The following is a 15,690-nucleotide window of genomic DNA, read 5'->3' on the forward strand; positions in this document are numbered from 1 at the left end:
TCACTGTCTTTACCTATTAAATTAAACAAAACAATTAGAGTCCTGTACTTCTCATCACTGTCTTTACCTATTAAATTAAACAAAACAATTAGAGTCCTGTACTTCTCATCACTGTCTTACCTATTAAATTAAACAAAACAATTAGATCTATTAAATTAAACAAAACAATTGTCCTTTACCTATTAAATTAAACAAAACAATTAGAGTCCTGTACTTCTCATCACTGTCTTTACCTATTAAATTAAACAAAACAATTAGAGTCCTGTACTTCTCATCACTGTCTTTACCTATTAAATTAAACAAAACAATTAGAGTCCTGTACTCTCTCATCACTGTCTTTACCTATTAAATTAAACAAAACAATTAGAGTCCTGTACTTCTCATCACTGTCTTTACCTATTAAATTAAACAAAACAATTAGAGTCCTGTACTTCTCATCACTGTCTTTACCTATTAAATTAAACAAAACAATTAGAGTCCTGTACTTCTCATCACTGTCTTTACCTATTAAATTAAACAAAACAATTAGAGTCCTGTACTTCTCATCACTGTCTTTACCTATTAAATTAAACAAAACAATTAGAGTCCTGTACTTCTCATCACTGTCTTTACCTATTAAATTAAACAAAACAATTAGAGTCCTGTACTTCTCATCACTGTCTTTACCTATTAAATTAAACAAAACAATTAGAGTCCTGTACTTCTCATCACTGTCTTTACCTATTAAATTAAACAAAACAATTAGAGTCCTGTACTTCTCATCACTGTCTTTACCTATTAAATTAAACAAAACAATTAGAGTCCTGTACTTCTATCACTGTCTTTACCTATTAAATTAAACAAAACAATTAGAGTCCTGTCTACCTATTTCACTGTCTCCTTACTGTTCTTTACCTATTAAATTAAACAAAACAATTAGAGTCCTGTACTTCTCATCACTGTCTTTACCTATTAAATTAAACAAAACAATTAGAGTCCTGTACTTCTCATCACTGTCTTTACCTATTAAATTAAACAAAACAATTAGAGTCCTGTACTTCTCATCACTGTCTTTACCTATTAAATTAAACAAAACAATTAGAGTCCTGTACTTCTCATCACTGTCTTTACCTATTAAATTAAACAAAACAATTAGAGTCCTGTACTGTTCTTCATCACTGTCTTTACCTATTAAATTAAACAAAACAATTAGAGTCCTGTACTCCTCTCATCACTGTCTTTACCTATTAAATTAAACAAAACAATTAGAGTCCTGTACTTCTCATCACTGTCTTTACCTATTAAATTAAACAAAACAATTAGAGTCCTGTACTTTCATCACTGTCTTTACCTATTAAATTAAACAAAACAATTAGAGTCCTGTACTTCTCATCACTGTCTTTACCTATTAAATTAAACAAAACAATTAGAGTTCCTACCTCTTCACTGTCTTTACCTATTAAATTAAACAAAACAATTAGAGTCCTGTACTTCTCATCACTGTCTTTACCTATTAAATTAAACAAACAATTAGAGTCCTGTACTTGTATCACTGTCTTTACCTATTAAATTAAACAAAACAATTAGAGTCCTGTACTCTACTCACTGTCTTACCTATTAAATTAAACTTTACAAAAACAATTAGAGTCCTGTACTTCTCATCACTGTCTTTACCTATTAAATTAAACAAAACAATTAGAGTCCTGTACTTCTCATCACTGTCTTTACCTATTAAATTAAACAAAACAATTAGAGTCCTGTACTTCTCATCACTGTCTTTACCTATTAAATTAAACAAAACAATTAGAGTCCTGTACTTCTCATCACTGTCTTTACCTATTAAATTAAACAAAACAATTAGAGTCCTGTACTCTCTATCACTGTCTTTACCTATTAAATTAAACAAAACAATTAGAGTCCTGTACTTCCTCTCATCACTGTCTTTACCTATTAAATTAAACAAAACAATTAGAGTCCTGTACTTCCTCATCACTGTCTTTACCTATTAAATTAAACAAAACAATTAGAGTCCTGTACTCTCATCACTGTCTTTACCTATTAAATTAAACAAAACAATTAGAGTCACTGTACCTATTAAATTCAAAACAATTAGAGTCCTTTACCTACCTAAATTAAACAAAACAATTAGAGTCCTGTACTTCTCATCACTGTCTTTACCTATTAAATTAAACAAAACAATTAGAGTCCCTGTACTTCATCACTGTCTTTACCTATTAAATTAAACAAAACAATTAGAGTCCTGTACTTTTCATCACTGTCTTTACCTATTAAATTAAACAAAACAATTAGAGCCCTGTACTTCTCATCACTGTCTTTACCTATTAAATTAAACAAAACAATTAGAGTCCTGTACTTCTCATCACTGTCTTTACCTATTAAATTAAACAAAACAATTAGAGTCCTGTACTTCCTCATCACTGTCTTTACCTATTAAATTAAACAAAACAATTAGAGTCCTGTACTTCCTCATCACTGTCTTTACCTATTAAATTAAACAAAACAATTAGAGTCCTGTACTTCTCATCACTGTCTTTACCTATTAAATTAAACAAAACAATTAGAGTCCTGTACTTTCATCACTGTCTTTACCTATTAAATTAAAGTCTTTACAAAACAATTAGAGTCCTGTACTTCCCATCACTGTCTTTACCTATTAAATTAAACAAAACAATTAGAGTCCTGTACCTCTCATCACTGTCTTTACCTATTAAATTAAACAAAACAATTAGAGTCCTGTACTTCCCATCACTGTCTTTACCTATTAAATTAAACAAAACAATTAGAGTCCTGTACTTCATCACTGTCTTTACCTATTAAATTAAACAAAACAATTAGAGTCCTGTACTTCTCATCACTGTCTTTACCTATTAAATTAAACAAAACAATTAGAGTCCTGTACTTCTCATCACTGTCTTTACCTATTAAATTAAACAAAACAATTAGAGTCCTGTACTTCTCATCACTGTCTTTACCTATTAAATTAAACAAAACAATTAGAGTCCTGTACTTCTCATCACTGTCTTTACCTATTAAATTAAACAAAACAATTAGAGTCCTGTACTTCTCATCACTGTCTTTACCTATTAAATTAAACAAAACAATTAGAGTCCTGTACTTCTCATCACTGTTTTACCTATTAAATTAAACAAAACAATTAGAGTCCTGTACTTCTCATCACTGTCTTTACCTATTAAATTAAACAAAACAATTAGAGTCCTGTACTTCTCATCACTGTCTTTACCTATTAAATTAAAACAAAACAATTAGAGTCCTGTACTTCTCATCACTGTCTTTACCTATTAAATTAAACAAAACAATTAGAGTCCTGTACTCTCATCACTGTCTTTACCTATTAAATTAAACAAAACAATTAGAGTCCCTGTACTTACCATTAAATTCATCACTGTCTTTACCTATTAAATTAAACAAAACAATTAGAGTCCTGTACTTCTCATCACTGTCTTTACCTATTAAATTAAACAAAACAATTAGAGTCCTGTACTCTCATCACTGTCTTTACCTATTAAATTAAACAAAACAATTAGAGTCCTGTACTATTAAATTCTCATCACTGTCAATTCTTTACCTATTAAATTAAACAAAACAATTAGAGTCCTGTACTCTCATCACTGTCTTTACCTATTAAATTAAACAAAACAATTAGAGTCCTGTACTTCTCATCACTGTCTTTACCTATTAAATTAAACAAAACAATTAGAGTCCTGTACTTCACTGTCTTTCATCACTGTCTTTACCTATTAAATTAAACAAAACAATTAGAGTCCTGTACTTCTCATCACTGTCTTTACCTATTAAATTAAACAAAACAATTAGAGTCCTGTACTGTCCTCATCACTGTCTGTTCCTTACCTATTAAATTAAACAAAACAATTAGAGTCCTGTACTGTACCTATCACTGTCTTTACCTATTAAATTAAACAAAACAATTAGAGTCCTGTACTTCTAGATCACTGTCTTCTATACCTATTAAATTAAACAAAACAATTAGAGTCCTGTACTCTCATCACTGTCTTTACCTATTAAATTAAACAAAACAATTAGAGTCCTGTACTTCCTATCACTGTTCTTTACCTATTAAATTAAACAAAACAATTAGAGTCCTGTACTTCTCATCACTGTCTTTACCTATTAAATTAAACAAAACAATTAGAGTCCTGTACTTCTCATCACTGTCTTTACCTATTAAATTAAACAAAACAATTAGAGTCCTGTAATTTTCTATCACTGTCTTTACTCTATTAAATTAAACAAAACAATTAGAGTCCTGTACTTCCTCATCAGTTCTTTACCTATTAAATTAAACAAAACAATTAGAGTCCTGTACTTCTCATCACTGTCTTTACCTATTAAATTAAACAAAACAATTAGAGTCCTAGTACTTCTATCACTATTCTTAAACCTATTAAATTAAACAAAACAATTAGAGTCCTGTACTCTCATCTCTGTCTTTACCTATTAAATTAAACAAAACAATTAGAGTCCTGTACTTACTCACTGTCTTTACCTATTAAATTAAACAAAACAATTAGAGCCCTGTACTCCTCATCACTGTCTTACCTATTAAATTAAACAAAACAATTAGAGTCCTGTACTTCTCATCACTGTCTTTACCTATTAAATTAAACAAAACAATTAGAGTCCTGTACTTCACTCACTTGCATTACCTATTAAATTAAACAAAACAATTAGAGTCCCAATTTCTCTCACTGTCCTACCTATTAAATTAAACAAAACAATTAGAGTCCTGTACTTCTCATCACTGTCTTTACCTATTAAATTAAATGCCCAAAACAATTAGAGTCCTGTACTTCTGATCACAGCCCATTATATATTAAATAAATTATTTGTTTTTGAGTCATTTAAATCTATCACAGTCTTTACCCACTAAATTAAACATTACAATTAAAATCACTGTTCTTCCCATCACTGTCTTTACCTATTAAATTGAACAAAATAATGAGAGTCCTGTACTTCCCATCACTGTCTTTACCTATTAAATTAAACAAAACAATTAGAGTCCTGTACTTCCCATCACTGTCTTTACCTATTAAATTAAACAAAACAATTAGAGTCCTGTACTCTCATCACTGTCTTACCTATTAAATTAAACAAAACAATTAGAGTCCTGTACTTTCTCATCACTGTCTTTACCTATTAAATTATAACAAAACAATTAGAGTCCTGTAATCTTTATCACTGTCTCTACCTATTAAATTAAAAAAAACAATTAGAGTCCTGTACTTTCCTCACCACATTAAATTAAACAAAACAATGCCTGCTCCTAACAAACTCAACATCTCACTTCCCAAATAAACAAAATTAGAGTCCTGTACCTCTCTCATCACTGTCTTTACTCTATTAAATTAAACAAAACAATTAGAGTCCTGTATTTCTATCAGTGTCTTTACCTATTAAATTAAACAAAACAATTAGAGTCCTGTACTTTCTCATCACTGTCTTTACCTATTAAATTAAACAAAACAATTAGAGTCCTGTACTTCTCTATCACTGTCTTTACCTATTAAATTAAACAAAACAATTAGAGTCCTGTACTTCTCCATCACTGTTCTTTACCTATTAAATTAAACAAAACAATTAGAGTCCTGTAATCTCTCATCACTGTCTTTACCTATTAAATTAAACAAAACAATTAGAGTCCTGTACTTTCTCATCACTGTCTTTACCTATTAAATTAAACAAAAACAATTAGAGTCCTGTTCCTCTCATCACTGTCTTTACCTACCATTAAATTAAACAAAACAATTAGAGTCCTGTACTTCTCATCACTGTCTCTACCTATTAAATTAAACAAAACAATTAGAGTCCTGTACCTCCTCATACACTGTTGTACCTACCTATTAAATTAAACAAACACAATTAGAGTCCTGTACCTCCCATCACTGTCTTTATCAATTAAATTAAACAAAACAATTAGAGTCCTGTACTTCCCATCACTGTTCTTACCTATTAAATTAAACAAAACAATTAGAGTCTGTACCTCTCATCACTGTCTTTACCTATTAAATTAAACAAAACAATTAGAGTCCTGTACTTCTCATCACTGTCTTCTACCTATTAAATTAAACAAAACAATTAGAGTCCTGTACTTCTCAGCACTGTTCTTTACCTATTAAATTAAACAAAACAATTAGAGTCCTGTACTTCTCATCACTGTCTTCTTTACCTATTAAATTAAACAAAACAATTAGAGTCCTGTACTTCCCATCACTGTCTTTACTCATTAAATTAAACAAAACAATTAGAGTCCTGTACTTCCTCATCACTGTTTTACCCTATTAAATTAAACAAAACAATTAGAGCCCTGTACTCTCATCACTGTCTCCACCTATTAAATTAAACAAAACAATTAGAGTCCTGTACTTACCATCACTGTCTACTTCCTATTAAATTAAACAAAACAATTAGAGTCCTGTACCTCCTCATCACTGTCTTTACCTATTAAATTAAACAAACAATTAGAGTCCTGTACTTCCCATCACTGTCTTTACCTATTAAATTAAAACAAAACAATTAGAGTCCTGTACTTCTATCACTGTCTTTACCTATTAAATTAAACAACACAATTAGAGTCCTGTACTTCCTCATCACTGTCTTTACCTATTAAATTAAAACAAAGTCCACTTTATCACTGTTCTACCGCATTAAACAATTAATTGTCCTGTATTTCATCACTGTTTACCTATTAAATTAAAACAATTAGAGTCCTGTACTTCTTCATCACTGTCTTTACCTATTAAATTAAACAAAACAATTAGAGTCCTGTACTTCCTATCATCACTGTCTTTACCTATTAAATTAAACAAACAATTAGAGTCCTGTACTTCTCATCACTGTCTTTACCTATTAAATTAAACAAAACAATTAGAGTCCTGTACCTCCCATCACTGCGTCTTTACCTATTATTAAACAAAACAATTAGAGTCCTGTCTCATCACTGTCTTTACCATTAAAATAAAAACAAACAATTAGAGTCCTGTACTTAATCATCTTTACCTATTAAATTAAACAAAACAATTAGAGTCCCTGTACTTCATCACTGTCTTTACCTATTAAATTAAACAAAACAATTAGAGTCCTGTACTTTCATATCACTGTCTCTACCTATTAAATTAAACAAAACAATTAGAGCCCCTGTACTTCTCATCACTGTCTTTACCTATTAAATTAAACAAAACAATTAGAGTCCTGTACTTCCCATCACTGTCTTTACCTATTAAATTAAACAAAACAATTAGAGTCCTACTTCCCATCACTCATGTCTTACCTATTAAATTAAACAAAACAATTAGAGTCCTGTACTCTCTCATCACTGTCTCTACCTATTACAATTAAACAAAACAATTAGAGTTTCCAAATCATCACTGTCTTTACCTATTAAATTAAACAAAACAATTAGAGTCCCTGTACTTCTATCACTGTCTTTACCTTGCCAATTAAACAAAACAATTAGAGTCCCAACATACTACCACCTACCTATTAAATTAAAAAAAATAATTAGAGTCCTGTACTTCATCACTGTCTCTTACCTATTAAATTAAACAAAACAATTAGAGTCCTGTCTTCATTGCTTTTATCCTATTAAATTAAACAAACAATTAGAGTCCTGTACTTCCCATCACTGTCTTTACCTACAATTAAACAAAAGAATTAGACTCCTATCACTGTTCTTACCTATTAAATTAAACAAACAATTAGAGTCCTCATCACTGTCTTTACCTATTAAATTAAACAAAACAATTAGAGTCCTGTACTCATCACTGTTCTTCTACCTATTAAATTAAACAAAACAATTAGAGTCCTGTACTTCCCATCACTGTCTTTACCTATTAAATTAAACAAAAACAATTAGAGTCCTGTACTTCCCATCACTGTCTTTACCTATAAAATTAAACAAAACAATTAGAGTCCTGTACTTCTCATCACTGTCTTACCTATTAAATTAAACAAAACAATTAGAGTCCTGTACTTCTCATCACTGTCTTTACCTATTCAATTAAACAAATCAATTAGAGCCCTGTTCTTCATCACTGTCTTTACCTATTAAATTAAACAAAAACAATTAGAGTCCTGTACTTTCATCACTGTCTTTACCTATTAAATTAAACAAAACAATTAGAGTCCTGTACTTCTCATCACTGTCTTTACCTATTAAATTAAACAAAACAATTAGAGTCCTGTACTCCTCATCACTGTCTTTACCTATTAAATTAAACAAAACAATTAGAGTCCTGTACTTCTCATCACTGTCTTTACCTACTAAATTAAAAACAAACAATTAGAGTCCTGTACTTCTCATCAATATCTTTACCTATTAAATACAGCAACACAATTAGAGTCCTGTAGTCATCACTGTCTTTACCTATTAAATTAAACAAAACAATTAGAGTCCTGTACCTCATCACTTGCTCTTACCTATTAAATAAAAACAATTGAGTCCTGTACTCTCATCACTGTTCTTTATTAAATTAAACAAAACAATTAGAGCCCTGTACCTTCTCATCACTGTCTTTACCTATTAAATTAAACAAAAACAATTAGAGTCCTGTACTTCTCATCACTGTCTTTACCTATTAAATTAAACAAAACAATTAGAGTCCTGTACTTCTTATCACTGTCTTTACCTATTAAATTAAACAAAACAATTAGAGTCCTGTACTTCTCATCACTACCTTTATCTATTAAATTAAACAAAACAATTAGAGTCCTGTACTTTTCATCACTGTTCTTACCTATTAAATTAAACAAAACAATTAGAGTCCTGTACTCATCATCATTATCTTTACCTATTAAATTAAACAAAACAAATTAGAGTCCTGTACTTCTCATCTGTCTCACCAAATGCAAAACAATTAGAGTCCTGTATTTTTCCTGCTCTTCACCTATTAAATTAAACAAAATACTTAGAGTCCTGTAATTCTCATCACTGTCCCTACCTATTAAATTAAACAAAACAATTAGAGTCCTGTATTTCATCACTGTCTTTACCTATTAAATTAAACAAAACAATTAGAGTCCTGTACTTTCTATCACTGTCTTTACCTATTAAATTAAACAAAACAATTAGAGTCCTGTACTTCTCCATCACTGTCTTTACCTATTAAATTAAACAAAAAACAATTAGAGTCCTGTACTTCATCAATATCTTTACCTACCACAATTAAACAAAACAATTAGAGTCCTGTACCTCTCATCACTGTCTTTACCTATTAAATTAAACAAAACAATTAGAGTCCCAATTCCTCCTATCACTGTTCTCTTACCTATTAAATTAAACAAAACAATTAGAGTCCTGTACCTCTCATCACTGTTCTTACCTATTAAATTAAAAAAAACAATTAGAGTCCCAAACCTCTCATCACTGTCTTTACCTATTAAATTAAACAAAACAATTAGAGTCCTGTACTTCTCATCACTGTCTTACCTATTAAATTAAACAAAACAATTAGAGTCCTGTACTTCTCATCACTGTCTTTACCTATTAAATTAAACAAAACAATTAGAGTCCTGTACTCTCTCATCACTGTTCTTACCTATTAAATTAAACAAAACAATTAGAGTCCTGTACTCTCATCACTGTCTTTACCTATTAAATTAAACAAAACAATTAGAGTCCTGTACTTCTCATCACTGTCTTTGCCCATTAAATTAAACAAAACAGTTAGAGTCCTGTACTTCATCACTGTTCTTACCTATTAAATTAAAAAAAAAACAATTAGAGTCCTGTACTTCTCATCACTGCTCTTTACCTATTAAATTAAACAAAACAATTAGAGTCCTGTACTCTCATCACTGTCTTTACCTATTAAATTAAACAAAACAATTAGAGTCCTGTACTTCTCATCACTGTCTTTACCTATTAAATTAAACAAAACAATTAGAGTCCTGTACTTCTCATCACTGTGTTTTACCTATTAAATTAAACAAAACAATTAGAGTCCTGTACTTCCTATCACTGTTCTTTACCTATTAAATTAAACAAAACAATTAGAGTCCTGTGCTCATCACTGTCTTTACCTATTAAATTAAACAATGCAATTAGAGTCCTGTATTTCTAATCACTGTCTTTACCTATTAAATTAAGCAAAACAATTAGAGTCCTGTACTTCCCATCACTTATACTGCTTTAACAAGCAAAATGAACATACAATATCCATACCAGAAATCACACAAAGTACAGTGTAGTGTAAAAGCCATTTACACTGATCTTCACAGCTGATATAGGTTTTCTGAGTATGTGAATATACAAAAGTCTTAAATTACTAGACACATAAATATTTCACAAACTAATTTTAAGTAAACAGAAACATCATTCTATAAAAAATAAAACCAGATCCTAAAAAACACAAAAGAATATCTTTTGGCTAATACCTTTTCAGATCAATTGAAAAAAACCATACATATAATTTTCTGTCATTCAATAACTACTGGGTAAGAACATTATTCACAACTCTTTGAAACAAATATTTATTTGTGATGAACACAAATCCACACAATGGGTATATGTATTGTTCCCACTACCAGTGGTATCAAAACCCAGTTTTAATCATTATGAATCTTTGCTTGCTGTTGAGTCATTGGTGTGGGCTTGTAAAAATAACTCTTACTACTGCACTTACAAGGAGGAGACACAATTATTCCATAAAACTTATAAAGTAATATATAATTCCTTACAATTTTTCTTGTGTTAGGTATGTAACTGCTATAAAATGTTACTTTAAAACTATTTTTCAGCTTACAGGTGTTTGTTATTATTTTTTTCAGTGTGGTTTCTATATAATGCAATACAAAGGAATTTGTGAAAACAAACATAATCTGAAATAATACATATATATCATTGATGTCGAGGAAACCCACTTCTAGAGAATATATGGAGAACGGCTCGTTTGGGTTGAGAAAATATTTTCTTAACCCAAACGAGCTTCGTTTTTGCACATACATACCATTGTCTAAGCTACCTGTATTGTACTTTCAAGAACTTGGAACCATTACAATATTTTAAAATTTTCACACGTGTGATTTCAATTTTAATGGCAATTACATTAATACCCCTCACGTTTAAACTAACAAATATTTAATGAATCCTACAATTTGTAAGGTTTCTCTGGTTTCTGTACAAAACATTTATATATAACTGTTACTTGCTGCCTGAGATTAAACCTTATTAAGTATGTTATAATTTACTCTTTTTATATGTCACCACTTTTGACATTATTTTAAAATTTAATTTGCAAAATGTAGTAAATATGAGTACCCAAGAGTACCTGAAAGTAGTAACATAATCAAGAATAGTATAATACTAGTACTTAGTAGTAGTAATACTGTCGTGATTTACAATAGTATAGACTTGAGAAGAGAAACTATAAAAAGTTATCTTCAAATTTCATGAGTAAATCAAGATCTAATAAAAATTCACAAAAGCAAACCTTAAAATATGTAAACAAAAGCGTTGTGACGGTACAGAATCCGAAAAACCCTCGAACACTGATCTCAAACCTTGCTGCCATACTTAAAAACTTCATGACGTCACTGATCTGTTGTCATTATTCTAAGTTAAGTTCTTTTTGTTAAATTTATTCTATCACATGTTTTATTGTATAGGCTGATGACCTTAAACACCGAAAAAATTCGCATATTTTTTCATTTATCAATAATTTTAGTGTTGGATGTAACTACGTATGCATTATTCTAAACTCACAGAAAAATATTATATTATACTTCAGAATTTTTTCTATCATTTATTTATTACTATCAAAGGTGTGCCTAAAGAAACAATATGGTCGGTTTGATTGCGTTTAAAAAATTGAATAAACGTGTTGCGCATCGAATATGTCGCAATTCTCTTTTTTCTTGTTACAATGTACTTATTTGATCCCAATTTATTTATTTATTTGCCATCCAATATTTCGCCTGACAGTGGCCATCAATGGTCTGAAAGTGATAAGCTTGCAGAATTTTAACATTAAAAAAATTAGTGTTCTGATATCCATTGTACAGCAAAGATATTCTAATATTCCATTGTGCAGATTTGCGCTTAAAACAAATAAAACAATCTGGAAAAGGCGTGGACAGAAATGTCAGAATAAATAAACATTTATCTGATGTATGTCGTCACTGAAAAATCACCTAACATCTTTAATTGTGACACTATACATATATTATTCTAAAACTGTTATTTCTCTGCAGGATCTTTTGAGTTATCAGTTGAACGTAATTCAATGTTCAAACAATTTAGCGAGATGAAAACAGTTTATTTCCTCCTTTAAACATTTAAGTTTTAAACTGTTGTAAAATGAGGATGACTATATTTACGCTCTAAGCGAAAAATAAAAGTTTGTTTGTTTTGAATTTCGCACAAAGCTACATAGTGATTATCTGCGCTTGCTGTCCCTAATTCAGCAGTGTAAGACTAGAGGGAAGGCAACTAGTCATCATCACCACCGCAAACCTTTGAGATACTCTTTTACGCTCTGTTTGAAAATAAAAGTTTGTTTGTTTTGAATTTCTGCACAAAGCAAACTAAGGATTATCTGCGCTAGTCGTCCCTAATTTAGCAGTGTAAGACTAGAGGGAAGGCAGCCAGTCATCATCACCACCGCAAACTCTTGCCATACTCTTTACTTGTTTGTTGTTTTGGACTTTCAACAAAGCAACTCGAGGGCTATCTGTGCTAGGTCCCTAATTTAACAGTGTAAGACTAGAGGGAAGGTGCTGTCATCATTACCCACCGCCAACTCTTGGGCTCTCTACCAACGAATAGTGGGATTGAGCGTCACATTGTAACGCTCTAATGGCTGCGAACCCGCGACCCTCAGATTACGAAGCCCACGCCTTAACGCGCTAGGCCGTTTTGAAGTTGTATTTTTCTTTCCATGCTCATAAGTAACCTATGTCAACGCAGTTCACGAAACAATGCAATAAAACAAACAACCGTGATTATGTAACCATGTGAAATGACTGACTTGTTTAATAATGTTAACACCAGCAAGTATTACCAGAAACAAATTTTACAGCTGATTTCATGACGTGAAATGAAATGTTAAATCAGACCAGTTTTCAAATTAACACCTTTATCTCAACAACCATTAAAGTGTGAACGCATTTAACAAGTTGATGAAATAGAATTACAATTAATTATAGTTGTCATAAGATGTTACGCCTAATGCTATAATTCCACGCATGTACTCCAAAAGGTAGTAGTATTCTGGTGGGTGTTTTTTATTTATTAATATTCAGTAAAATCCCGCTAGTAGATGTAAAAAATCCTTCATTAATCTGGAATGGCTTATATATTAGTCTATAGGCCAGTTGCAATACAATCGACCTGAGACCAAGGTTTCAATTGTGCTTTTCATGTGTTCTTTAGGTAACTTCGAGAATTCCCATTTCTACCACGGCTACCAAGGTTAAATCTACCGTACTCGATTTTTTTTCTCCCAATCTGGCCCAATATATTCTTAAACTTTGTTTAAATTTCTTACCAAGTTCAGTATTTAGATTTTCATAAATGTTGAGATAATTCTTTCTTGGCTTCTTTGAATTGGTCAACAAAACATTTACCTATATCGGATGGCTTAATAATAATGCTCAATTCCCATTTTCAAAAAAAAAGCGTTTTCTTATATTACGAAATATTATTAGGAACATTTTTGTCATGCCCATTATTTTTTACCTTGTATTTCTAAACTTGTATATTTTAATATCAGAAACACCTATAGAGTTGAAAAGCATGTCAAAAATTTTTTTGTTCTAAAATTATTTCTCTGTACTTTTAATTCCACAAGGATTTATTGCAGTTTTGCTCAGGGAAGTTTTCATGTCCTTGTCTTCTTTCGCCCTGAGACAGCTGAAAGAAAATTGTAGAAGCGGCATCAAATGAATACATGACAATTCAATTAGTTTGGTTGCCATAGTGAAAGCCGTATCTTCAAAACCTTCTGAATATTTTGAATAGTTGTTGGTCATCCCACAACCTGAGTAATATATTTTAATTGATTGATCCACGATGTCCGAGAGTTTAAATCAATTTTAGTACCAATTTTATTTAGCAAAACATGGTTTAATTTAAAATTAAATCGTTGTATAAAATTATACAAGTTCTTGAAAAGTAATTTTTTGCTAAAATGTATCCTAATGTATTAATATATTTATTAATATTTTGCAGTACAGGTGTTGGTCAGCTCAGTTGAACATGCATCTATTTGGAAACAAGTTTAAATTTTAGTCCTAAATTGGTTTAATAATTTTTTCCTTATAAAGCCATTCATACTACCTTCGATGGGATATTTTATAAAAAAATGCTCATCTATTAGAAAAAAAAGTGTGTGTATTATTTATATTTATTTTTAGTTAAAATGCAAACGAGGCTATACACACACACACACACATGAAGTATCAGTTAAATGAAGGTAAAGTAGTTGACTGGTATGTCTGCGTTAATTCTATAGGGTACCAATGAGTCACATGTACAAAGTGCGTTTTGAGGCAGTAAGTAATGAACCATGAATTATCGGTTTAAGAACACTAAACAGTTTCATCGCATCAGGTCCTATTTTCTATAATAAAGAAATTTCCATCAATTACACAAACTCTACAAAACTAATTTCATATGTTGAGAAAATAAAACCAAAACCATATTTTTTGGAACTAGCACAAAGAAAGCAGAGTTAAAAGGAACTAAATGAAGTTAGGTAAAGTGAATTGAAATTAAAGTTAATTTATCAGAACATCAGCAAAATTTTTCAAATAACCCTACAATGGCACCTCCTACAACATATATGGACTTAAGAATTAGGTCAGAGACCCAAAGATTCAGGCAATGCTTTACCTAATTTTAAAATTGTTGACCAGAGATAGAGAAAGCATTCAACAGACCGCAATGTGAAAGAACAGGAGTTAATGTTACTTTATAATAGCTGAAATGGAGGAGTATGTGAGGCAGTACATCAAGGTTTGAACCTTAGATCTGATCACAGAACCCTAATAACTTGAGTCACAAATAGGAGAACTGCTGATTTTGGGAGGACATTAAAAGAGATTCAAATGAAATAAGCAAAAGGAAAGGGGTTCATCTAATGACTATAAACCTTTGTAAAACATTATAATTTAACGTTGTCCAAATAATTAGCATGTAGCAGTTTCCACTGATCAATATTAAGCAGACCAACCACTTATTTTTCTAAAATAATGAATTAGATCTTCTGATTTATTATATCAAACAACAAGAAGCTACACAGTAATGAAGCAAGTAACTTAAAAATAGACATTATAAAGAAACAAGTATTCACAGTTACGTGAATGTGTAACCACAAGCTTCACAATGAAATAAGATGAACTAGTTAAACTTACTTAAGAAACTTTTTAAACTTTATGATACATTACCTTCAAAATACAATACAAAACAAACAGATCATCTCACAGTTAACATAACAGCAAAATACAAATTGCAGTAATTTAACAGAAGCAAACAAAATTCTTATTTGGACTTTATAGTTCCAGAAAAAGGTTTGTGCTTTTAACCATACTGTTTATAAAATTTTCAAAGTTTTCGTTGCATCTTTTTGTGTTAAAAAAAAAAAAAAAGGCGTGTAGCAAAATATAATTACACATATTGCAACTATACATCTCCATTTATCAGGTAGTCTGTCTATT

General features: G+C 30.5%; 2 protein-coding genes across 2 annotated transcripts in view; one reads left to right on the forward strand and one right to left on the reverse strand.

Annotated features, from left to right (window-relative positions):
- LOC143242295 (signal peptide peptidase-like 2B) overlaps positions 1-11,562 on the reverse strand; it is a 50,572-nt gene extending 39,010 nt beyond the window's left edge. Inside the window, exon 1 of the mRNA XM_076485657.1 lies at positions 11,466-11,562. Coding sequence (XP_076341772.1) covers positions 11,466-11,561 — 96 coding nt within the window. The 5' untranslated portion in view covers position 11,562. The remainder of the gene's footprint in view (positions 1-11,465) is intronic.
- Positions 11,563-14,959: 3,397 nt separating this feature from the next.
- Positions 14,960-15,690, forward strand: part of LOC143242296 (signal peptide peptidase-like 2B) — a 28,140-nt gene continuing 27,409 nt past the window's right edge. Inside the window, exon 1 of the mRNA XM_076485658.1 lies at positions 14,960-14,989. Coding sequence (XP_076341773.1) covers positions 14,960-14,989 — 30 coding nt within the window. The remainder of the gene's footprint in view (positions 14,990-15,690) is intronic.

This window comes from Tachypleus tridentatus, unplaced genomic scaffold (assembly GCF_004210375.1).
Source record: "Tachypleus tridentatus isolate NWPU-2018 unplaced genomic scaffold, ASM421037v1 Hic_cluster_2, whole genome shotgun sequence".
Taxonomy (NCBI): domain Eukaryota; kingdom Metazoa; phylum Arthropoda; class Merostomata; order Xiphosura; family Limulidae; genus Tachypleus; species Tachypleus tridentatus.